Raw genomic sequence first — 26,388 nt, forward strand, 5'->3', positions numbered from 1 at the left:
ATTATTCCTTAAAGTGTAGTAATATACCCCAAGTATTTTTAGTTACACATGACTCAATATAATTCAATCACTCAAGAATTTTATACTCAACCCATTCTTACAATTACAAGCATTCTAAATGATATCAAATTTATTCAAGTAATAAGATCTCGAATTGTGAATACAAGTAACATGTATAGAACTAAAATTACTTTTTCTTTTGCACTCATATCAATCAGATATGAATTAACTGGTCTTCCTAAGAGCATTCTTTTAAGTCGAATCATTCCATGACCATAGGATATACTCCTAAAGTAGCAATTATTTATACCTCACCTCTTGAAATACTAAAAAGTCACAAAGGGTAAGATTTTGACGTCTTAGATATGATCTTAGATAAGTCGAATCTTCGATGACCAAACGGTCTTGAATTTGAATCCCCATTTATTTGAAGAAAATTAAACACAATATAATATGAGTCTGTGTAAGTTTCAAGCTCAAAGGGCTTTCATTTTAGGGAGTGTATTATAAAATAATATAAATTATATCTTGAAATCTCACCTAACAGCTTAAGCTATTAGGTTGAAATGGTTATTTGACAATCATATAAATCACATCTTACGTACTATTCTTTTCTAGCTTTCACCCTTATTTCTCAAAAGAAACACAACTTGTCGTGCCCAAAGGCATCACTGAAAATACTTTGTTAGGTACACTTGGGGTGCACCTATAAATTTGAATCCATTTTTGAATTAACAATAAATTTTGTGTGTCCTATCCGAAAAAAGCTAAAAAGAAGGGGTGATCATTTTCGGACCAGTTCGGTTTTTTAGAGTAAAAACCGGTTCAAACCAGTTTGGCTCGGTTATACGGTTCGGGTTCGGTTTTTTATGTTTCAGGCTTATAAAACCAAAACCGAACTAGTTATTTTTTTCAAAATTGTAATCGGTTGAATAGGTTTTTTTTCACGATTCAGTTTTTCAATTATTTTTTTTTGGTTTCATCGGTTTATTGATCGCCCCTACTAAAAAGGAAGAAAATAGAAGCTTTGAATTAACAAATAGTAGTGCTAAATATGGAGCTTAAAACAGGCAATCCAGCTCTTTATTAAGTGACAACAAATGGAAAAGATAACAAACACAATCAATATATATGGTATGCTGCAACATTGCCTCCAGTCAGCTTATATTACCAGTAGGATTTTCTTCTAGTTGTTGTCGTACCAGAACTGCTTCTGAAGATGGTCCACTATATTCTTGTCCACTTGGAAGGCCTTGGCGAGAACATCAGATCTAATAGGTGGAGTGGATCCGAAGACTGCATTTGCGATTGTGATTACACCAGGGTTTTGGCTGCTCAAGGCACCAATGGCCGAAGCTTTGGTTTTCCCCACATTGAATTGGAAGTGAATGAGTCCAACTGGGAACACGAAAACATCTCCTGGGTTTAGGACTTTGGTGATGAGACGATTATCAGGGTTCGATGTGACAAAGCCAACATAGAGAGTTCCCTCCAGGACAGTTAGGATCTCCGTGGCACGAGGGTGAGTGTGTGGCGGGTTTAGGCCACCGTATGGTGCAAAATCAATGCGAACCAGCGATATTCCAAGAGTATTGAGCCCTGGAATTTGAGCAACATTAGCAGGAGTGACCACCGAGCCAACTGGATTGGAGGTGTTTCTGGCAATGTTGAGCCCAGGAAAGAAGAAATCATTCGCTGTGGCAAGCTTTGGGTCCTTGCAGAATTTCCCATTCACGAACACTGCATGAAAGAGTTTATGTTAGCATCAAGTTCTTCGTACAAATCAAAAGAAAGCAATGTCGCATGCAGATAATTCATCAGAAAAGCTTGTTAAGAAAAAACATGAACTTCAGATAGGAACATAGCATACCACCATCCTTGGTATCATTGATGGCTACACAAAAGTCCTGTAGAGGACTAGGGTCGGAGGCAAAGGCAAGTGAGGCAGCGAAAGCCAGAAAGACAAAAGTTGCAAGAAAATGGACTCCTTTCATCGTAATCAGACTATCTCTAGCTTATTTCTTCAAAGTGTATTAGAGTTGTGGGGTGAGAAATATTGCATGGGAAACAAGATTATTTATAGATGGTGATCATTGAAATAGTCTCTGCTTTGCTTTCTCCAAAAGGGAAGCCATTGAAGATTGGCCAAGTCTGCAATGATTATATTTTTTTCCCTTTTTCTTATTTTTTATCCCTCACGAAGAACCATTCTGCGGCAACTACACACTATTATATATTTCTATGCTTACAACAACACAGTTTGTGCTTTTGGAATGGAACTGGTCATTTTACCACGTTCCCACGGCAGCCTAATCGTTACAAGAGTTTTTTACTGTACATCAAATTAACGAGTAATTGAAAAGGTCAAGCCATAGTAATTCTATACGAAGGATACAAATCAAACCAGGTATACGGTTCAGTTAAAGCAAATAGTATATAGACATAATATTCTCCGATTAATAAATCGAAATACTATTATCCAATTAGAAACTATAAATGGATAGGGATGAAAGATGATTTTAAACCTCTATGGCGCTATAAAAAAAATATCTGGAATTTTGTTGCTAAATACATGGACTCTTCAGCCTAATAAAAGAATAAATAAATAAATTCACACGTGTTATTGAAATTCATATTCTTCTCTTAGGGATTTGGTCTAGTTGGTAGATGCAAGCGATCTATGTAGTATTAATCAAGATTTAAATTTTAAAAGTTATCATAAAAAGTAATTTTTTATGATCCATTGATGAGGGATTTAGTCTCTACCTATAAAACTCATATTTGAGGATATTAAAATTAAATATTCAACTGAATTTCAAGAGCTTTGACCATATCCTTCATACAACTATACTTAAATTGATTTTATATTAAAATATTTCTAGTCTAGAATAAAAATAGTAAGAGTATATTTTATCTGTTTGATTCGGTTATACTATCTTGATAAACATTGATTCAATAGATCCTTAATTTTTAATTAGCTTTTTAATTTATAATGTGTTTTTTCCAATCTGTTTAGTTTAATTCGGTTTGGTTGTGGTTTATAAAACCAAATTGATGTTTTCAATTTTGTAGCTAAAATTATTTTAAAAAATTAAACATTAATTTTAACTTGATTTTTTTTTGAATATTTTGAATAATTCAATGAATTTACTCAGTCATGCGTTCTCTTATCTACTCTTTTTGTTTCTTCTCTGAAAGCCCATCAAATCGGCTGCCCCAGCTCTTACTTTCATCACTGAATATGCTAGCTTTATTCCTTGCCCTTTCAATCCACCTTGTGCCACAAGAATCCCTCTGCCTGGTTCCTCTCTTTCACAACCCAATTTCCCTCTTGGACTATCTCCACTGCCCCAACACACTTAACCTTCAATACCCACATAAAGATTCAAACTTTAATCAACCAATACAAGACCCGAATAAAACCGAACATTGTTTCTATTTACACTAGGTTTAGTTCACGTTTCTCTTACAATGAGTGCCCTGGTGCTCTTAACTTAAATGATTTAGATAGCTTGAAATGAAATTATGGTGCAGCCAATGTCTGTTATTAGGATTATTCATCAAACTAATAACATTAGCAGAGTCAGATTGAAAAATAACATGCTTGTGTTGCAAGAGAGAGTTAGAGGGTGGGATTTCAATTGCTTTGACAACACCTCACAGCCTGGATTCATTGGGATCCAAAATTCCAACAAATGAGAAGCAGATACCAAAAAGAATTCCATAATATTTCGCAAAACACAACCTATACCTAAGGGGTCAGGCTTTCCTAGGAAAGATCCATTGACATTCCATTTGAATTTGTTAGTCATAGGGGGGGACCACATGACAATTGTACTACGTTTTTGGAGATCAATCCATCTAAGTAGTTCCTCCGCTGATCTTAAGAGATCTGTAGCCAAATAGAGGAATTCGAAATCTATAGCCTTCATCCACAAGCAAAGTCTAGTAATAATAAGAAAGAATAATGTGTCATAGTCTGGAGTCTTCTGCTTGAAGACCACATCATTACAAAGAATGCTAGTCTTATGAAAATCTTGTTTTCTCTGTCTAGTTGTTTGGTTTATGATCGTTAGGAAACTCGAGTATACTAGTCTTATAAAAAACTTCAAGGGTGTGGCTACAGAAGATATTAGCACCCCTATCACACCTTACTTGAGGTGAAGTGTATTGTGTAGTTTGGATATGATTTAAAGATTTTGATGAGTTCTTAAATGGTAGTCTATCTATGGCTAAGGATAAAGATTTACTATAACGAATAAATCTGGTATTTCTATTATGGGCTCTTGTGCCCAAATGAGTTCTTATGAAATAGTTTTTCACAATTTGTATATTGAGATTAAAAAATACTTCCAATTTAAATTAATGAATATCTAAAATGATTCTATGAATTTTCTAGTCAACTACTGATATTTAAATACGAGACTGCTTGTAGGTCTAACATTTATATCATAATATTGACCATCAATTCCATGAATTAAAATTTCAGTAGTTATTGAAATATTGGCCAAGTTTTCATGGATTCAATAAAATTGTTATTAAATCTAAAATCCATGAAAAAATATATTTTGTAAAAAATGCAAAAACACAACATCAAAACATGATTTTTGTATTTTTGAGTGACTTGGCCGTTTGCACCATGCAAAGAATAGACATTTTTTTATATAATATTATGTCCCAAAAGAATTAGAGACTTTTACTAGCACATTATTTTGTTTCAATAAAATTTAGATTATTACTCTTTCTATATAACAAATAAATTAGTTTAATATAATTAAGTGAAAAAATCAAAAGGCTCACAGTAGAATAAGATGAGATATCCTTAATTGTGCTTGTTTATCGACTTCATGACTTAGTTTTTAGTTACTGTTAAAATGTATTTTTTAAATTTATTTACATACATAATCCTCAATTCGTTTTATTAAGTATTTATCAGATTTTGATTTTATGGTTAAAAGTTTTCTTTCTACTAGAAAACACGTTACCAATGGAATAATATTTGTACTAAGGGTTTGACCACTTTGGTGATTAACAAACCATTTGTAATATAAATTCCAAATCATAAATATGATATTCAAACATGAATATTCTAACATGTTGTTAACTATAATTTTATTATAAGAACATATAAATAATAATTATTTAACATGCTAATTATTTCAAAGTCTTCGTCCTTATATAAATACTTCTTATTATTGGAGGACTTAAAAAAAATTATTATTTACCTCTCAAACTTGTAAACTATATTTAGTAGACCTCTACACCTTCCAATAATATTATACATACATCCTAAGTATATAAATATTTTTTTTAAAAAAATTATACATGCATATTTTGCTTGCTTTAATATGAAATCAAGAGTAGTCGTGTGACGTGTAGAATTGAAAGGAAACTTACTTGTGACCTGAAAATTTGCTTTCTTACACCCGAATCAATTACTTCAATGCCATTACAATTACTACAACAAAAGTGATATTCCATAGTAAGAACATTTTTATAAATATTATCAAGTTAATGCAGAGAATTCAAGATCGAAAAAGAGAAAGAGAACTTTATTCTTTTAACATAAACTCTTATTTTCATATGGGTTATGTCCTTATATATATAAGTAAATGAAGTGGTTACTTCCTTTGGTATCTCCTCTAAATACTTGGATCAGGCTCATCCCTCATGGGCGACCAGGCCTAACCCAATAACCAACATCTCTCACTCGCTTGTGAACGACTGAATCCATCTAATACATTATATTTCAAACTTGCACAAGAACTCATACTTGATGAACGAACCGAGCAACTTGAAGCATACAGTGAATGGAGCTCTGATATATAAACCTAATATAGGCTATAAAGGACACATCAACCTCATACTTAATTATGCCTTAAAGTGTAGTAATATACCCCCAAGCATTTTTAGTTATACATGACTCAATATAATTCAATTACTTGAGAATTTCATACTCAATCCATTCTTACAATTACAAGTAATCTAAATCATATCAAATTTATTCAAGTAATATGATCTCGGTTGGTGAATACAAGTAACATGTGTAGAACTAAAATTATCTTTTTTGTTTTGCACTCATATAAATTAAATCTGAATTAACTCGTTTTCCTAAGAGCATTCCTTTAAGTTGAATCTTTCCATGACCATAAGATATCCTCCTAAGGTAACGATCATTTATACATCGCCTCTTTATATACTAAAAAGTCACAAAGGGTAAGATTTTGATATCTTAGATATGATCTTCAGGACTCATATAATATAGAAACAAGGATTCATTCTTTATTCCTGTAATGGTCGTTAGCACATGTAGTATGAAATACAACATTATAGTGGAGCTTACTTTTTTCTTTTATGAAGACAAAGAGTTTATGTCATTGCTCTCTTTATTAAAGGAAATACATCATACAAGTCTTAGTCTTGTTGCTAAAAACATGAACTTCAAATTAGAAATTTTCATTTGCTCATTGTCATCAGTGGCAAATGAATAGCTTCATACTTAGCTTCAATCATAAGAGACATGAATTGTGAAAATTCATTCATGTCAATTCTTTTATTTAAGAACCTCTTCTTGGTGCTAACCAAGATGACATTTTAATAATTACTTGGAGTTAAAATTACTTCCAGTGCGCCAAAGTCACTTATTAAGCATTAAAACTCAATTAGTCTTATCTCTACTCACCTTACAAGTGTTAGAGGTGATTGCTCATGTGAGTGAGCCAATCTAAGTCTATCGACATATTTTAACAAATTATATTATACAATGCTCGATATATTCCATAAAACAAATAATGAATAAAATGTTATTTTAATAGCATTTATTAATTACTAAATCACTGTAAGCCTTCGTATTTATTCATTACTAATTACATTCTACATAAGCCAACAAATCTCACATGTCTAAAAAATGTGTCCCTTGCTATTGATTTTGTGAGTGGATCTACAACTATAGAATTTGTATAAATGTGTTCTAGGATCACGTCATATTCAATAATTGCTTCTCTAATGTAGTGATATCTCATCTTGATTTAGTTTGGTAGTTCCATGGTATTTTGGATATTTAGCCACAACTACTGCAACGGTGTTATCATAGTAAATTATTGTTGGGTCTGATGCTAATTTGATAATTTTTAAATGATACAAATTTTTTTTTTTAATCAAATAGCATCTTGTATTATACCGAAACAAGCTACATACTCAGCCTCCATAGTAGATAAGGATATGCATGATTGTTTCTTGCTCCTCTATAATATTGCACTATCATTAGGCAATAAAGCATATCCTAAAGTTGATTTGGATTGGTCGACATCTCCTCCCCAATTAGCATCAAAGTAACCAATCAATCATAAGTTTTCTTTCCTTGGTAATATAGCATGTAATTCGAAGTTCCTTTCAGATATCATAGAATCCTTTAGACTGTCATCTAGTGTTTCTGACAAGGGTTTGATTGATATCGGCTAACCAATCCAATAATATAACATATATGGGGACGTGTGCACATCATTGCATACATCAAACTACCAATGGCATTGGCATAAGGTACTCTGAACGTTTTATCTTCTTCCTCTAGAGTCTTGGGACAAATAACGGCTCAGACTCAAGCTTTTATCCACAAGGGTGTCCATTGGTTTGCTATCTTGCACGTGATAGTGCTTTAACATCTTTTTGATGTAAGTTCTTGAGTCAAACCCAAAAGCCTTTTAATGTGGTCTCTTATGATTTTCATGCCAAGAACATAGTTCGGCTCACCCATGTCTTTCTTTTAAAAGTTTAATGATAACCACCTTTTAGTAGTATTAATCATCTCTTTGATATTTTCAACTATTAAGATGTCCTTAACATACAAGAACAATATTATAAAACTATTTGATAGAATATTTTAAATATATGCAATGGTTTTTTTCCATCATTGTAAGACCATCCTTAAGGACAGCTTAATGAAACTTGACATTCCATTGCCTAAAAGCTTGCATAAGACCATATGTGAATCTTTTAAGCTTGCAAACTTTATGCTCTTGTCCTTTTGTCTCGAATCATAAAGGTTGATTCATATAGATCTTCTCATTAAGTTCTTTATTGAGAAATGCAGTTCTAACGTTCATTTGGTATAACTCTAGGTTCATATGTGCGATTATAGCTAAAATAAAGTGAACTAAAGTAATCCTCACAACTGGTGAGAATGTATCTTCATAATCAATTTCCTCTTCTTGAGTGCAGCCTTTCGGTACTAGTTATAACATTTGATTAACTCATGCGCCTTACGTTTAATTTTAAGAACCCATTTATTTTCAATGGATCTTCATCTTGACAGTAAATCGACCAAGTCCCAGACTTGATTAGTTTTTATTGACTCTATTTCTTTTTCCATAACTTTAATTCATTCTCTTACTCTAGGACCAAACAAAGTATAACTGAATGTTTTTGGTTCTTCATCATCATGTAGAGCAATCATGAACGCTCCCCTCTCAATCTCAAATCAATGACCAGGAATTGGTTCATGAATGCTTCTACGAGGTTGAGATTATTCATGAAAAATCCAATAAAATATCCCGAGTGCATTTACATGTTCATTCATCAGTAGTTGTTTATGTGGGACTTCTGGGAAATTAACAAGTGTGTTGTCTTTGTTCTTAATTGTGGCTGCCATGGTAAAAGTATAACTGCTATTGGTTTCTAAAATTATTTAGTATGATAATTGATATGGTCTTTGTATCAGATGTTTGAGGATTCCAAATTGCATAATAGCTATTTAATATAAGGTTTCAAAATGGCTTATCCAAAAATAGGTGCTCTTTATTATTTTAATAAAAGAGATGGTGAAAGAAGTTGATTTTGGTATTTTTTATTGTTAAGCTCTGGAGGTGTGGTGTTGGCATCTCGAGATGGGAAGATTGTGTTTGAAAATTCCCTTGATGCGCGTTTGGATGTTGCATTCCGTAAAAAACTTCCCGAGGTATGCTCATAAACTTTTGTTATTGATGTTACTGTTTTTGTTCTTGGCCTCTACACTCCAATTCCTTTCTGGGATAATCATATCAAGAGAATGACCAAGAGAGAATTGAACTTTTTCCTAGAAAAGGAACAATCATGATTGTGGTACCCAATTATTTGAAAAAAAGGTTGTGAAGTAACCTACATGATGTGGGCCTACATTATAGATTTTTTGAGACTACTTATTTTAGAAGAAATATAGGGTTTGATTTTTGAAGATTGTAGTTTCCTCATGTTTGCTATTTTCATTTGGATTTCTTATTTTATTTGGGTGCCTATAAATAAACACCCTATGCAGATATTCAACTGTAAGGTATTATTGTTGAATAAAAAAACCTGAGTTTTCTTCATGATTGAGCAAGTCTCTTGTTTTGATTTCCTCAAGATTGAGTGTCTTTGTTTTATGGTGATCTTGCATCTTCTACATCATTGCAACATTCACCAATCCTTAGAGAAAGAATAATCATGCTAGTTCTCTGATTGGAGCTAACTCATTCTAATTGAGAATTTCTCCTTGTTTTTGTTTTTACACATTGAAGTTTAGAACTAGACTTCAAATAGCTATTTTAGTCCAAACTTCCGGCCCAACTTGTATTGATTTAGTTATTGTTGAAACATATGGGATATTGTTCTGTCAGCTTGTGTTATCTTATACCAAAGATGTGTCTAGATGAGGGCTTTTCTTTCTTCTGTTTTGTCCATCAATCAATAGTTGTGCAAGGAGGATAAGGAAGATCTGATTAGTGGTTGGCTGTTTTGGATCTGAAATCCAAGGAGGTTATATTTTACAGCTGAAAGAACTCAGAAATGGTCTTTAAAATGAAACTTGCAGCATTGGCATCTGCCATGTGACTTGGAACTTCCTCGTCTTAATTAGAACTCATACTAGACAAACTAGTGGATCCTTATCTAATCCTCTAGTAGGAGTTCTAATTAAGAGGTGGAAATTCCTTTTAAGTGGTAATATTTTATTGTAATTTATGGGTCAAAGTGATCCCACTAGTTTGTCTAGCTTCTTATAATGCCCCCCCCCCCCACCCTTTTTTTTTATTATTTTGAACTTTCTTTATCAGTGTTATGCGAGTACCTGTTTAATTTTTGGAGATGCCTTAACTAAAACTCCCTCATTCTTACTTGCACACATGCTAGGAGATGCAAACACAATTCAGTGGGGAGTTTTATAACTATTTTCCCCGTTGTATCATCTTCTTTGTCTGCAAATTGCTGAAAGTCTTAGTGCTACGTTGGAAAGACCAAATCGAACAGCTCACATAATTGATTACCCTAATGATATATTGGCTTCTTATTGCAGATCCGCAAGTTGCTAGTTGGCCAGGCTGTATAATGGCATCGTGAGGCTTCTGCATGATGAGATGGTTAGCGTTGTTGTTTTGTCCCTGGATAATTTATGTCATATATTTGAAAACCCAGAGATTATTATCAATTGTTTGGTTGTGTTTTAAATTTCTTTGCGAAAAACCTTTGTCTCCGAAATTAGTGAAGCTTGTACTCGGTTTAGTGTTTGTATCATCCTAGACACCTCAAGGCACTCATTCAATAATAAATAAAATATCTAGTGATTTGGTCAAGCTATACCGTTAAATCCTTCTCGCTCATTGTTCCAGAAGTATTCAATTGATCTTATTTTGCAAGAATTCTTTTTGAAGGACTGGAAAGGTATGAACGTATCAAGTTCATATTTGAATCATATCAGGGTACCTTTGAACGTCCTCTTTATTTTTTTTTTTTTTCACTCACAGAGCTTTTCGAGATAGGGTTTTGCGAAACCTCTGAGAAGATTTGAATCCATGACAATGATTGCCATGATCTTGGCATGAAAAGTATTTTCAGAATCTTGGAAATGATTTTGAAATTGTTTCCAGGGAGTGAGTTAAGACTAATCTTTCCTTAAAAGAGAAAAAAAGTGAAGGCAAATCTTTAGTTGAAAAGAACTGACGACAAAGCTTTTGAACAATACAAGCTTGCGCTTGTTTTCCACTTGTGGGTGTCTCTTCTTCCTGTGTTGGTTTTTTTCCCCTTGCATATTCCGTCGGCGCTTCAAACACCTACGAAATCTTCAATAGAATATTCACGTCTAAAACCAGCTTTTAGCACCCCATTTACCATCGAAAAACCATCGGTGTGTTTAAATTGCCGACAGGGTATGTATAAAACTATCTACCTTTATCCAAAATTCATAAAACCTAGTAATTTAAATCTCAAGTTGTAATCAAGCAAAGTTCTAACAAATCACATAATTAATAATTAACTCAAAATATGATTGGCATTAGCATAAATCACTACGAGAAATCCTAATTAGATAGCTATAACATAATTAAGTTCCAATTACTACCCTCCATGCATTTAAAATATCCTAAACCAGTGGAGGTGTAGGGGGAGGAAGAAATAAATGCTGAAGTGGAAGATCTAGGAGGAGGAAATGGTACACCTTTGCATAAATATATAAATATATGATAATCATGACTTTTTATTCTTTATAATCCCGAGCTTTGCAATATAAAACTTATCATTAATCAACCTCATATTCTTGTGGTCACAATACAAGATAAATTCAAGTTAGTTTTTATATTGTCATTTGTTTTTCATTTTACATCTATGATTGTGTTAAAAATATTGTAAATATATTTTTCCTAATATGCATGCCATTCAAGTTATGACCTAACATTTGTCTTTCAATAAAAAAACTCCAAAAAATATTTCATATAATGTGATTGCAGGTCACACCAAAACCAAAAATATTTTTGTTTACTTGAATGAAAACAAAAAACAATGCCTTCATACTTGGTTTGACTTTGCTTTCCATTATATTAATCTTTAATATAGCATCCCCCTCTCTCATATAATTTGACCTCTAAGTTAAAAAGAACCTAAATTACCACTTCAGCGTGCATTGTCTTTTTTATTTTAACTATCTCTCTATCCTGATAGCAATGTAAGCCATATTCTCTATCGCAGTATAATGGTGTAATTCAATCATATTAGCTATTTTTCTATTCAAACTATTAAAAAATCTTGTTATTATAGCCTCTCTATCCTTAATAACATTAGCTTTAACCATGTTAATCTCCATCTTCTTATAGCAATTCTTCACTCTTAGATCTTAGAGTCAAACTCTGCAATTGCTGAAATAATTCCCTATCAAATATCACACTAAGTGATAATTATTGCTCGTTCATGTTTAGAGGAAACAAAAAAAAAAAAAAAAAAAGGGAGAAAACACGTTCAACAAAAAAAAGGACCAGTTAGAAAGAGCGCTAACTTCAGTTCCTTGGTGTTATATTATTATGAATTCTATATTATTCCCAGGTGCTATATTATAATGCTTTGTATATTATTATCGAATAAGCACAAGATACAGGTTCAGCCAAGGGCGGAGCTAGGAATTTTATCTATCCTAGGCTATAATATAAATATATATAAATTATTTTTTAAGATCAATTATTAACTTGTATATATAAATTTATCAAATTAATAATAAAGTTTCAATCCAAATACATAATACAAAATATAAATAAAATAAAATTTAAAGTATATAAAATTGAAAATAAAAATAAAATACAATATCAAAGTTGCATCCTTCAATGTTTTGTAGAATAAAATTCATTTATGATCGAATCCGAATCAATATCTTCAACAAGCTCTTGTTCAAAGTAAATCATTATAGAATACGTTAAGAACTATTCTTTTATTCTATTGCGAATTACAATTTTAACATGTTTTATAGCTAAAAATGTCTGTTCTGTTGTGGCAGTGTAGCAAAGTCAAAACAAGACGAATCAACTTGTCAATCAAATGATAGTGCTGTAATTTATTTGTTTCAGCTAATCCTCGACATAATTCAGAAATAATAGACATTAGGGGTAAGCAAAAAATCCAAAAAAATCGATTAAATCGAGAAAATAAAAAAAATAACTGAAAAAACCGAACCATAAAAAAAACTGATTAAACCGATTAAAATTTGAAAAAATTGACTGGTTCGGTTTCGGTTTTATAAGCTTAAAACCGAAAAAACTGAGCCAAACCGGAAAAATCGAGTCTACCGATTTGAACTAGTTTTTGTTCTAAAAAACCAAACCGAACCAAAATTGTTCGATTGGAACAAGTTTCGGTTCAGTTTAGGTTTTTTTTCAAAAAAAGATTTTTGGTTTGGTTACTTTTTTTTATAAAAACTGAACCGAACCGAAAATGATCACTCTTAGTAGATATATTCTGAAAGCTCTTATGATGAATTACATCAATCTCATAATGCTCTAACTAAAATCTTAAATAATATATTTCTTGTTAATTGAAATCTTCAGGATAAAATTTCTCAGCAAGCTTGGAAATAGCATCAGCTTTAAATGATTTAAAGTTGTCCTTAAGTTCTAAAGTAGAGCTAGGTATAATTTATATTTTTTTATTTGAATTATTTTATAGAATTGAATTTTTTTTTCAATTTCATATCCTTGTAATTTTTAAATTTATTAAATTTGATTTTCATTTTTTTTATTACTATTTATTTTATTTGATTTTTTTTTTGCGATTTTATCCTCCATTTTTTATTGTTATGTTTTTAAACCTCAACAAGTTTTAAAATTGATATATATATATTATTTCTTACTTTAACATGATCTGGGCTTCTTGGTTGAGCCTGATTTTAGAATTTAACGAGTTGAGAATTTGAGATATTAACTTAAGTTTAGGTGATTTGTCTGAGTTTATTTTTTCAAGTTCATGTTTTTTTATTTCAGTTTCATCCTTTAATATTTAATTTTTTTTTTGTTGTTTTAAAGTGGGGGAAAAAACTCAAAATTAAGCTTTTTTTTTTTTTTTTTTTAAGTTTACTATGCAAGATAATTGAAATTTTTGTTAAAAATAATTTAGTGGTCGAAAAAAAAAAAAAGATAGAACTCCATTTGCGTTTTAGTCTGTTAAAACCAAACTTAATGGATATTTTATTTCCTAGTTTTTGTTCCTGAAAATATGCTTCTTTTAATAACTGTGAATTTTTTTTTTCTCCCTACCTGGGCTACAACCCTCCTCAGCCCTGTAAGTACCTCCGCCCTTGGGTTCAGCAACCTTTTTATTTATGAAAAAAAATACGACAGGTAGAGGAAATAACGATGGGAACATGTCAAATATAATCTCAGGGCTATTACTGCTACATGTCTTCTTATTATATGTGTTGTCCGACTAGAATGATTTCTGGAGATAGTCGACTACCTTCTTGTCCAGTCGGAAGGCCTTGGCGAGGACATCAGGATTAATGGGTGGATCCGACCCAAACACCGCATTCGCAACTGTAATGACACCAGGGTTCTGGCTGCTTAAGCCGGCGAAAGCAAGCGCTTTGGTTTTTCCCATATTGAATTGGAAATGAATGAGTCCAATCGGAAACACAAAAACATCTCCAGGTTTCAAGGCTTTGGTGATCAGGCGATTATCTCCGTTAGCTAAGTTTGACGTAACAAAGCCAACATAGAGGGTACCCTCCACAACTACTATGATCTCAGTGGCGCGAGGGTGAGTGTGGGGAGGGTTCAGGCCATATGGAGCGAAATCAATGCGAGCTAAGGATATGCCAAGAGTGTTGAGCCCTGGAATTTTTTTCAACATTGACAGCAGTGACATTTGAACCAACACGACCGGAAGTGTCCCCTGGAATGTTGAGTCCAGAAGAGAAGAAATCCTTCTCAGTAACATCCTTTGGGTCCTTGCAGAATTTGCCATTCACAAACACTGCATGAGAAAGACATTCGATACCCTTATAAAGTCATCAATTAATAGAGAATATTGAACATATCGGAAAGTAAAGGAATAATAAAATATATACTGCAGGATGCATGATATTTTCAGTGCAATACTGTCATGTAACTCTTAACGAAATACTTCAAGAGCGCATACCACCATCGGTTTCATCCACTGCTACACAGAAGTCCTGAAGAGGACTGGGATCGAAGGCAGAGGCAAATGAAGAAGCCAGAGCCAAGAGGACAAAAACTAGTAGAAACTTTAGCCCTTCCATTAGATTCCACGATGGTTTTTCTTTAGGAGATGGGTGAGATATCTTGCATGGATGCTAGGTTATTTATAGATTGGAGTCATTGAATTGGTCGACGTTATCTCTAAAAGAAGCCGACGAAGACTTGCTCGAGTCTTTAGTACGTAGTTGCTCGTTCTTTGATGGCAGTGATGAAACCGATTGACAAGATAGTAGAAATCACTCATTAATTCCTCCATAGATTCAAAAAACTTGACAATATGTATCATATGCCAATATTTTCTTGCTAAGACTGTTTCCAGCATGATACTTTTCCTTTAAGCTACCAGGACTGGGTGCAATGCCTCGTGTCACAAGGCTTTGTTGAAGATATCTGGTGAGAATATCAGAGTAGGTCGAGAACTAGAGATTGTTAGGTGACAAAATGTTTATGGTCCTGGGGTAGTTAATTCCATGGAATTTTCAGATGATTCTTAATGTATATAAGGTTAATCGTCGTTGATTATTCCTAGATGAAATTTTGTGACTTTTTTTACCAAAAGTTTGATTCATATAGATCTTCTCATTAAGCTTGCAAACTTTATGCTCTTGTCCTTTTGTCTCGAATCATAAAGGTTGATTCATATAGATCTTCTCATTAAGTTCTTTATTGAGAAATGCAGTTCTAACGTTCATTTGGTATAACTCTAGGTTCATATGTGCGATTATAGCTAAAATAAAGTGAACTAAAGTAATCCTCACAACTGGTGAGAATGTATCTTCATAATCAATTTCCTCTTCTTGAGTGCAGCCTTTCGGTACTAGTTATAACATTTGATTAACTCATGCGCCTTACGTTTAATTTTAAGAACCCATTTATTTTCAATGGATCTTCATCTTGACAGTAAATCGACCAAGTCCCAGACTTGATTAGTTTTTATTGACTCTATTTCTTTTTCCATAACTTTAATTCATTCTCTTACTCTAGGACCAAACAAAGTATAACTGAATGTTTTTGGTTCTTCATCATCATGTAGAGCAATCATGAACGCTCCCCTCTCAATCTCAAATCAATGACCAGGAATTGGTTCATGAATGCTTCTACGAGGTTGAGATTACTCATAATCTTGCTACATGAGAGTAGGAATAAACAAAATGTCACTCCCACTATTTGTAGAAGGATTAAGAGTTTCTTCTAAATCCTATACTTAATAGCTTGTTGCACCAAGGTCTATATTTTCCATTTCATATAATTCAAAATCTTTATTAACCTCACCTGTTGTTGGAAAATCCTTTTCTAAGAATACAACGTTTCTAAGAATACAACGTCACGTGATTCAATCTTCTTCACTCTTCCATCATCTTTTTTTTACCAATAAATACAAATCCTTAAGTGAGATCAAATAAACATAATCAAATCATATGAAATCATCTATAAATATGATGAAATAATTTCCTCCATGTCTTGCCCTCATATTTATTAGGCCATAAATATCTGAATGAATAAGTTATAATAGACTACTAGCTCTTTTAGCTTTTTCAAATGGTAATCTAATTGCTTTTCCAACAAGACAATACTCATAAACAATAATTGCATTTTGGTAAGTAATCCTAAAGGATCAGCTCTTGTCAATTTATGTAATCGGTCTTGCCCAGTATGCGAAGTTATCATATCACTATTATTAGTTATGTTGGAATTTTGAACAATATAAAGAAGCATCATCATTAATAGATGCATTAATGGTGTTTAACGCCATAAAAACATTTAATACAAAACCAAAACCATAAAAAATATTATCAACAAACACATTATTAAAGTCCAATTGCAGTAAAGCAAGAACAAACATAAGATTCCGTCGAACTTCTGGAGTTTAGAGTAAATCGTGAAGATAGTGTGTGTGACCGCCCTGCAAATCTAATTTGCAGGTACCGATCCCAAGTATGGCAGCGGAAGCATTATTCGATGAAATTCCACAAAAGTTGTTTAATTCCTTGCTATATGGTCAGTAGCTCTTGAGTCTATAGTCCAAGAGGAACAAATTCAGGAAGCATTTAACAAATGGTAAAATATAAGTTAAGGGGATGATTGTGATTAAACATTACCTTTGACTAAGTGTAATCATGAGCAAAGTGACGAGGTTTACCATAATTAAAAGAATTCATATTCTTTTCTTTCTTACCACTTCGTTTTTCATGCTTGCGCTTATGTCCACTACTACTTGCTTATATTCCTCACTTGTCATATTTAGAACCCTTACTCTTACCCTTTTTATATTTAGAGTCCTATGCTCCACGCATCTTAGTCCCAGATATGAAAGCCTTGTTTATAGGCTTCATAACGTGAAGTTGATCTTCTTTAAACTTGATATGATGAGCAACATCATCAAATTAATGTCTTGATATTGTCATTGTGAATAAGGTTAACACGCATATGTTTTCAATTGCTTTGACTTGTTGTTTACAAATCATTTAAGAAATAACATAAAAAGTGAAAAAACACTAATTTTTTAATGGAAAAACATGAGTTCCTAAACTTAATGTTTAGATACAACATGTAAGCAATTCTAATTATAAACATAAACAAAGAGAGAACTAGTTTCTTTAATAAAAACTTTATATTATATCATATATCAATTAAGTGTGCAATCATTAAATAAAACACTACCTTTTAAATTGACCAATAAAATATTAATATTAATATTTGTTAAACTATTTAAGAGCTCAATGTCTTAATCATGTACATCACATCTTACATACAATTCTTTTCTAGCTTTCATCCTTGTTCCTTGTGTCTTAAAAGAAACACAGGTTGCCGTGCCCAAGAATATCACTGAAAATACTTTGTCATGTAGACTTGGAGTGCACCTATAAATTTGAATCCATTTTCGAATTAACAGTAAATTTTGTGTGCGTCCTAACCGAAAAAAGATAGAAAGGAAGAAAATAGAAGCTTTGAATTAACAAATAGTAGTGCTAAATATGGGGCTTAAAACAGGCAATCCAGCTCTTTATTAAGTGACAACAAATGGAAAAGATAACAAACACAATCAATATATATGGTATGCTGCAACATTGCCTCCAGTCAGCTTATATTACCAGTAGGATTTTCTTCTAGTTGTTGTCGTACCAGAACTGCTTCTGAAGATGGTCCACTATATTCTTGTCCACTTGGAAGGCCTTGGCGAGAACATCAGATCTAATAGGTGGAGTGGATCCGAAGACTGCATTTGCGATTGTGATTACACCAGGGTTTTGGCTGCTCAAGGCACCAATGGCCGAAGCTTTGGTTTTCCCCACATTGAATTGGAAGTGAATGAGTCCAACTGGGAACACGAAAACATCTCCTGGGTTTAGGACTTTGGTGATGAGACGATTATCAGGGTTCGATGTGACAAAGCCAACATAGAGAGTTCCCTCCAGGACAGTTAGGATCTCCGTGGCACGAGGGTGAGTGTGTGGCGGGTTTAGGCCACCGTATGGTGCAAAATCAATGCGAACCAGCGATATTCCAAGAGTATTGAGCCCTGGAATTTGAGCAACATTAGCAGGAGTGACCACCGAGCCAACTGGATTGGAGGTGTTTCTGGCAATGTTGAGCCCAGGAAAGAAGAAATCATTCGCTGTGGCAAGCTTTGGGTCCTTGCAGAATTTCCCATTCACGAACACTGCATGAAAGAGTTTATGTTAGCATCAAGTTCTTCGTACAAATCAAAAGAAAGCAATGTCGCATGCAGATAATTCATCAGAAAAGCTTGTTAAGAAAAAACATGAACTTCAGATAGGAACATAGCATACCACCATCCTTGGTATCATTGATGGCTACACAAAAGTCCTGTAGAGGACTAGGGTCGGAGGCAAAGGCAAGTGAGGCAGCGAAAGCCAGAAAGACAAAAGTTGCAAGAAAATGGACTCCTTTCATCGTAATCAGACTATCTCTAGCTTATTTCTTCAAAGTGTATTAGAGTTGTGGGGTGAGAAATATTGCATGGGAAACAAGATTATTTATAGATGGTGATCATTGAAATAGTCTCTGCTTTGCTTTCTCCAAAAGGGAAGCCATTGAAGATTGGCCAAGTCTGCAATGATTATATTTTTTTCCCTTTTTCTTATTTTTTATCCCTCACGAAGAACCATTTCTGCGGCAACTACACACTATTATATATTTCTATGCTTACAACAACACAGTTTGTGCTTTTGGAATGGAACTGGTCATTTTACCACGTTCCCACGGCAGCCTAATCGTTACAAGAGTTTTTTACTGTACATCAAATTAACGAGTAATTGAAAAGGTCAAGCCATAGTAATTCTATACGAAGGATACAAATCAAACCAGGTATACGGTTCAGTTAAAGCAAATAGTATATAGACATAATATTCTCCGATTAATAAATCGAAATACTATTATCCAATTAGAAACTATAAATGGATAGGGATGAAAGATGATTTTAAACCTCTATGGCGCTATAAAAAAAATATCTGGAATTTTTGTTGCTAAATACATGGACTCTTCAGCCTAATAAAAGAATAAATAAATAAATTCACACGTGTTATTGAAATTCATATTCTTCTCTTAGGGATTTGGTCTAGTTGGTAGATGCAAGCGATCTATGTAGTATTAATCAAGATTTAAATTTTAAAAGTTATCATAAAAAGTAATTTTTTATGATCCATTGATGAGGGATTTAGTCTCTACCTATAAAACTCATATTTGAGGATATTAAAATTAAATATTCAACTGAATTTCAAGAGCTTTGACCATATCCTTCATACAACTATACTTAAATTGATTTTATATTAAAATATTTCTAGTCTAGAATAAAAATAGTAAGAGTATATTTTATCTGTTTGATTCGGTTATACTATCTTGATAAACATTGATTCAATAGATCCTTAATTTTTAATTAGCTTTTTAATTTATAATGTGTTTTTTCCAATCTGTTTAGTTTAATTCGGTTTGGTTGTGGTTTATAAAACCAAATTGATGTTTTCAATTTTGTAGCTAAAATTATTTTAAAAAATTAAACATTAATTTTAACTTGATTTTTTTTTGAATATTTTGAATAATTCAATGAATTTACTCAGTCATGCGTTCTCTTATCTACTCTTTTTGTTTCTTCTCTGAAAGCCCATCAAATCGGCTGCCCCAGCTCTTACTTTCATCACTGAATATGCTAGCTTTATTCCTTGCCCTTTCAATCCACCTTGTGCCACAAGAATCCCTCTGCCTGGTTCCTCTCTTTCACAACCCAATTTCCCTCTTGGACTATCTCCACTGCCCCAACACCCTTAACCCTCAATACCCACATAAAGATTCAAACTTTACTCAACCAATACAAGACCCGAATAAAACCGAATATTGTTTCTATTTACACTAGGTTTAGTTCACGTTTCTCTTACAATGAGTGCCCTGGTGCTCTTAACTTAAATGATTTAGATAGCTCGAAATGAAATTATGGTGCAGCCAAGGTCTGTTATTAGAATTATTCATCCAAGTAATAACATTAGCAGAGTCAGATTCAACAATAACATGCTTGTGATGCAAGAGAGAGTTAGAGGGTGGGATTTCAATTGCTTTGACACCACCTCACAGCGTGGCTTCATTGGAATCCAAAATTCCAACAGATGAGAAGATACCAAAAAGAATTCCATAATATTTCGCAAAACACAACCTATACCTAAGGGGTCAGGCTTTCCCAGGAAAGATCCATTCACATTCCATTTGAAGCCGTTAGCCATATGGGGAGACCACATGACAATTGTACTAGGTTTTCTCAGATTAATCCATCTAAGCAGTTCCTCCACTTATCTTAACATATCTGAAGCCGAATAGAGGAATTCAGAATCTATAACTTTCATCAACAAGCAAAGTCTAGTAATAATAAGAAAGAATAGTGTGTCGTAGTCTGGGGCCTTCTGCTTGAAGATCACATCATTACAAAGAATGCTAGTCTTATCAATATCTAGTTTTCACCGCCTAGTTGTTTGGTTTATGGTTGCTAGAAAACCCGAGTATATTAGTCTTATAAAAAACTTCAAAAGTGTGGCTACGGAAGTTATTAGCACCCCTAACACGTCTTGAGGGATTTAGTCTCTACCTATAAAACTCATATTTGAGGATATTAAAATTAAATATTCGCTACCTATTAGGGCTTTCACCACCAGCAGCAAGCCCATCTGCCGCTACCACCACCAGGAGAGGAGATCTCAACACCGTCGCCCCCTCCACAGAACCTGCCGACCACTAGCCACACATGTCCTGACCTCATAATCGGTCGCCTGAGATAGAGAAGAGAGGAGGCAGAGAAACGGGTGTAGATCTAAAAAAGAAAAACCGAAGCAGATTGAAAAACAAAGAACACAATTAAAATCAACTTCTTGTTGTGTTTTCATCTGTTTTGCAAGTCACTGCCGACGTAGGGAGACAGAGAAGAGGAAGAGGTTCCCAATCCACCGGTTTTTGCCACCTTCATCGGCGGCGGAGAGTGAATCCACACACTGCCAGTGGCGGTGGTGCGTGGAACAACATGCCGCCACTATTCTGGCAGCTCCAGAAGTCAACCTGACACTGTTCTGGGTTGTTTTGGGTGATTTTGTAATTTCCAAATTATTTAATGTAATATTTGTTTAGTTTTAAGTTTTTGTAATTTATATTTTGTAAATGTGGATGAAAAAAACAAAAGAAAAGAAAAAAGAAAAAATATACAGTAAAAGTGATTTATTGATGGATTTTTTTTTATGATAAAATTGCAAAGATTAAAGAAGAATTTACTATTTTGATTGGATCACGATCAAGAATTATTAACTTATACGTAAGTTGTATTTTGATATCCGATGAAAAGACAAAATTTTCAAAACTTCTTTAACACGTGAAAGCCACGAAGCAACTTACCTCAGGTAGGGTGCGTTAGGGGTGCTAATACCTTCCCTAACCACAACTAGTCCCTGACCCGTGAATCTTTGACAAGACCAGTACATTCGGTTTCCTAGTAGCCTTCAATAAATTACTAGGTGGCGACTCCCAATGAATCAAATCAAGCAACGCATAACATAACGAAAAATTACCATTGATGTCGCGCACGTGACGTGCGACACCTGTAGTGGTTGTTAGCACATGTAGTATGAAATACTCGATATATTCCATAAAAAATAATAATGAATAAAATGTTATTTTAATGGCATTTATTCATTACTAAATCACTGTAAGCCTTCATATGATCTTTAAAACTAGTTATATTACTAATTACATTCTACATAGGCCAACAGATTTCACATATCTAAAAAATACAGCCCTTGCTATTGGTTTTGTGAGTGGATCTGCAACTATAGAATTTGTAGAAATGTATTTTAGGATCACTTCATGTTTAATAATTGCTTCTCTAATGTAGTGATATCTCATCTTGATGTAGTTTGGTAATTCCATGATATTTTGGATCTTTAGCCACAACAACTGCAATAGTGTTATCATGGTAAATTATTGTTGGGTCTGATGCTAATTTGACTATTTTCAAATGATACAGGAAACGTTTTAATCAAATAGCATCTTGTGTTATACAGGAACAAGCTACATACTCAGCCCCCATAGTAGATAATACTATGCATGATTGTTTCTTGCTCCTCCATAATATTGCACTATCATTAGGCAAGAAAGCATATCCTGAAGTTGATTTGGATTGGTCGAAATCTCCTCCCCAATTAGCATCAGTGTAACCAATCAATCATAAGTTTTCTTTCCTTGGTAATATAACATGTAATTCAAAGTTCCTTTCAGATATCGTAGAATCCTTTAGACTGTCATCCAGTGTTTCTAATAAGGGTTTGATTGATATCGGCTAACCAATCCAACAATATAACATATATGGGGACGTGTGCACATTATTGCATACATCAAACTACCAATGTCATTGGCATAAGGTACTCTGGACATTTTCTCTTCTTCTTCTAGAGTCTTGGGACATATAATGGCTCAGACTCAAGCTTTTATCCAACAATATAACATATATGGGGACGTGTGCACATTATTGCATACATCAAACTACCAATGTCATTGGCATAAGGTACTCTTTTTGTTTCTTGTCTGAAAGCCCATCAAATTGCCTACCCCAGCTCTTACTTTCATCATTGAATATGCTACCTTTATTCCTTGCCCTTTCAATCCACCTTGTGCCACAAGAATCCCTCTGCCTGGTTCCTCTCTTTCACAACCCAATTTCCCTCTTGGACTATCTCCACTGCCCCAACACACTTAACCCTCATTACCCACATAAAGATTCAAACTTTACTCAACCAATACAAGACCCGAATAAAACCGAACATTGTTTCTATTTACACTACATTTAGTTCGCATTTCTCTTACAATGAGTGCCCTGGTGCTCTTAACTTAAATGATTTAGATAGCTTGAAATGAAATTATGGTGCAGCCAATGTCTGTTATTACGATTATTCATCCAACTAATAACATTAGCAGAGTCAGATTCAATAATAACATGCTTGTGATGCAAGAGAGAGTTAGAGGATGGGATTTCAATTGCTTTGACAACACCTCACAACCTGGATTCATTGGAATCCAAAATTCCAACAAATGAGAAGGAGATACCAAAAAGAATTCCATAATATTTCGCAAAACACAACCTATACCTAAGGGGTCAGGCTTTCTCAGGAAAGATCCATTGACATTCCATTTGAATTTGTTAGTCATAGGGGGAGACCACATGACAATTGTACTATGTTTTTGGAGATTAATCCATCTAAGTAGTTCCTACGCTGATCTTAATAGATCTGTAGCCAAATAGAGGAATTCGAAATCTATAGCCTTCATCCACAAGCAAAGTCTAGTAATAATAAGAAAGAATAATGGTCATAGTCTGGAGTCTTCTGCTTGAAGACCACATCATTACAAAGAATACTAGTGTTATGAAAATCTTGTTTTCACCGCCTAGTTGTTTGGTTTATGGTCGTTAGGAAACCCGAGTATACTAGTCTTATAAAAAACTTCAAGGGTGTGGCTACAGAAGTTATTAGCACCCCGAACATACCTTACTTGAGGTAAATTGTATTGTGTGGTTTATATATGGTTTAAAGATTTTGATATGTTCTTAATTAGTAGTCTGTCTATAGCTAAGGATAAAGATTTACTATAACGAATAAATCTGGTATTTCTAATATGGGCTCTTGTGCCTAAATGAGTTCTTATGAAATAGTTTTTCACAATTTGTATATTGAGATTAAAAAATACTCTCAATTTAAATTAATGAATATTTAAAATCATTCTATGAATTTTCTAGTCAACTACTTATATTTAAATACCAGACTACTCGTAGGTCTAACATTTATATCAGAATATTGACCATCAATTCCATGAATTAAAATTTCAGAAGTTATTGAAATATTGGCTAAGTTTTCATGGATTCATTAAAATTTTTATTAAATCCAAAATCCATGCAAAAATATATTTTGTAAAAAATGCAAAAACACAACATCAAGAACATGATTTTTGTATTTTTGAGTGACTTGACCGTTTGCACCATCCAAAGAATAGACATTTTATTATATACTATTATGTCTCAAAAGAATTAGAGACTTTTACTAGCACATTATTTTGTTTCAATGAAATTTAGATTATTACTCTTTCTATATATAAAAAAATAAATTAGTTTAATATAATTAAGTGAAAAAATCAAAAGGCTCAGTAGAATAAGATGAGATATCCTTAATTGTGCTTGTTTCTCGACTTCATGACTTAGTTTTTAGTTATTGTAAAAATATCTTTTTAAAATCTATTTACATACATAATCCTCAATTTGTTTTATTAAGTATTTATCAGATTTTGATTTTATGGTTAAAAGTTTTCTTTCTTCTAGAAAACATGTTACCAACGCAATAATATTTGTTCTAAGGGTTTGACCATTTTGGTGATCAACAAACCATTTATAATATAAATTCCAAATCATAAATATGATATTCAAACATGAATATTCTAACATGTTGTTAACTATAATTTTATTATAAGAACATATAAATAATAATTATTTAACATGCTAATTATTTCAAAGTCTTCGTCCTTATATAAATACTTCTTATTTTTGGAGGACTTAAAAAAAAGAATATTATTTACCTCTCAACTTGTAAACTATATTTAGTAGACCTCTACACCTTCCAATAATATTATACATACATCCTAAGTATATAAATATATTTTTTTAAAAAATTATACATTCATATTTTGCTTGCTTTAATATGAAATCAAGAGTGGTCGTGTGACATGTGTGGAATTGAAAGGAAACTTACTTGTGCCATGAAAATTTGCTTTCTTACACCCGAATCAATTACTTCAATGCCATTACAATTACTACAACAAAAGTGATATTTCATAGTATGAATATTTTTATAAATATTATCAAGTTAATGCAGAGAGTTCAAGATAGGAAAAGAGAAAGATAGAACTATATTCTTTCAACACAAACTCTTATTTTCATACGGGTTATGTCCCTATATTATATGAGTAAATGAAGCGGTTACTTCCTTTGTTATATCCTCTAAATACTTGGATCAGGCTCATCCCTCATGAGCGACCAGGCCTAACCTAATAACCAACATCTCTCACTCGCCCATGAACGACTGAATCTATTAATACATTATATTTCAAACTTGCACAAGAATTTCATACTTGATAAACGAACCGAGCGACCTGAAGCATACAGTGAATGGAGCTCTGATATATAAACCTAATATAGGCTATAAAGGACACATCAACCTCATACTTAATTATTCCTTAAAGTGTAGTAATATACCCCAAGCATTTTTAGTTATACATGACTCAATATAATTCAATTACTTGAGAATTTCATACTCAATCCATTCTTACAATTACAAGTAATCTAAATCATATCAAATTTATTCAAGTAATATGATCTCGGTTGGTGAATACAAGTAACATGTGTAGAACTAAAATTATCTTTTTTGTTTTGCACTCATATAAATTAAATCTGAATTAACTCGTTTTCTTCGGTATCTAGAAGCAGGTATGACTTTATCCCCTTTGCATCTTCATTTTAAAAAGTAGTGATCAATGTTACAAGAACACTGTGTGAAGGTAATTTAATTACCTTCACCAGTGCTTGTGCACGCCTGAATAAGTCACGCGTGCCTTTAATTTTTGCCCAGCCGGGTCACTGGCTTGGGCCAGTGACTGGGCCAGGCTAGGCCCAGCCCCTGTGGACTGAGTTGAGCCCAGCCAAAGACATGTATGCTGGGCTGGATTTTAGCCCAGCCCAGCTTAGCGGGTTTTCACACCAGCCCCCAAAAAAAAATAGAAAAAAAATAAAAATAAAAAAATGTATATGCATGAATAAAAATAATGTAAATTTATTGGTTTATTCACTGACGCTGGAGTCAGGAATAAAAACACTGGTTTAAATTTA

General features: G+C 33.1%; 3 protein-coding genes and 1 long non-coding RNA gene across 4 annotated transcripts; 1 reads left to right on the forward strand and 3 right to left on the reverse strand.

The window, feature by feature from the left end:
• Window positions 1-1,061: 1,061 nt before the first annotated feature.
• On the reverse strand, window positions 1,062-2,042 carry LOC118036450 (putative germin-like protein 2-1). The gene is made up of 2 exons (XM_035042147.2): window positions 1,871-2,042; window positions 1,062-1,740 (listed from the first exon to the last, which is right to left on the reverse strand). The coding sequence occupies exons 1-2, from the start codon at window positions 1,992-1,994 to the stop codon at window positions 1,187-1,189; spliced, it is 678 nt and encodes a 225-aa protein (XP_034898038.1). The 5' UTR covers window positions 1,995-2,042; the 3' UTR covers window positions 1,062-1,186.
• Window positions 2,043-8,529: 6,487 nt separating this feature from the next.
• On the forward strand, window positions 8,530-10,580 carry LOC118036449 (uncharacterized). Its single transcript, XR_004685370.2, has 2 exons — window positions 8,530-8,953; window positions 10,304-10,580. It is a non-coding gene; the product is annotated as an uncharacterized lncRNA (long non-coding RNA).
• A 3,476-nt stretch (window positions 10,581-14,056) lies between these two features.
• Window positions 14,057-15,043, reverse strand: LOC118036448 (germin-like protein subfamily 1 member 7). The gene is given in 3 exon segments (XM_035042146.2): window positions 14,057-14,595; window positions 14,597-14,730; window positions 14,896-15,043. Coding segments are annotated over 3 exon segments (666 nt in total). The 5' UTR covers window positions 15,017-15,043; the 3' UTR covers window positions 14,057-14,184.
• A 2,908-nt stretch (window positions 15,044-17,951) lies between these two features.
• LOC118036447 (putative germin-like protein 2-1) lies at window positions 17,952-18,938 on the reverse strand. The gene is made up of 2 exons (XM_035042145.2): window positions 18,767-18,938; window positions 17,952-18,636 (listed from the first exon to the last, which is right to left on the reverse strand). Exons 1-2 carry the CDS (start codon window positions 18,888-18,890, stop codon window positions 18,083-18,085), a joined length of 678 nt encoding a protein of 225 aa, XP_034898036.1. The 5' UTR covers window positions 18,891-18,938; the 3' UTR covers window positions 17,952-18,082.
• Window positions 18,939-26,388: the final 7,450 nt, after the last annotated feature.

Source organism: Populus alba, chromosome 13 (genome assembly GCF_005239225.2).
Source record: "Populus alba chromosome 13, ASM523922v2, whole genome shotgun sequence".
Classification (NCBI taxonomy): Eukaryota; Viridiplantae; Streptophyta; class Magnoliopsida; order Malpighiales; family Salicaceae; genus Populus; species Populus alba.

Bases quoted from the DNA above. Each gene is read 5' to 3' on its own strand.
- LOC118036450 (XM_035042147.2), bottom strand. From the start codon at position 1,994: ATGAAAGGAGTCCATTTTCTTGCAACTTTTGTCTTTCTGGCTTTCGCT. The intron at 1,741-1,870 runs GTATGCTATGTT...TCTTTCATGCAG, and splicing joins CAATGATACCAAGGATGGTG to TGTTCGTGAATGGGAAATTC.
- LOC118036447 (XM_035042145.2), bottom strand. From the start codon at position 18,890: ATGAAAGGAGTCCATTTTCTTGCAACTTTTGTCTTTCTGGCTTTCGCT. The intron at 18,637-18,766 runs GTATGCTATGTT...TCTTTCATGCAG, and splicing joins CAATGATACCAAGGATGGTG to TGTTCGTGAATGGGAAATTC.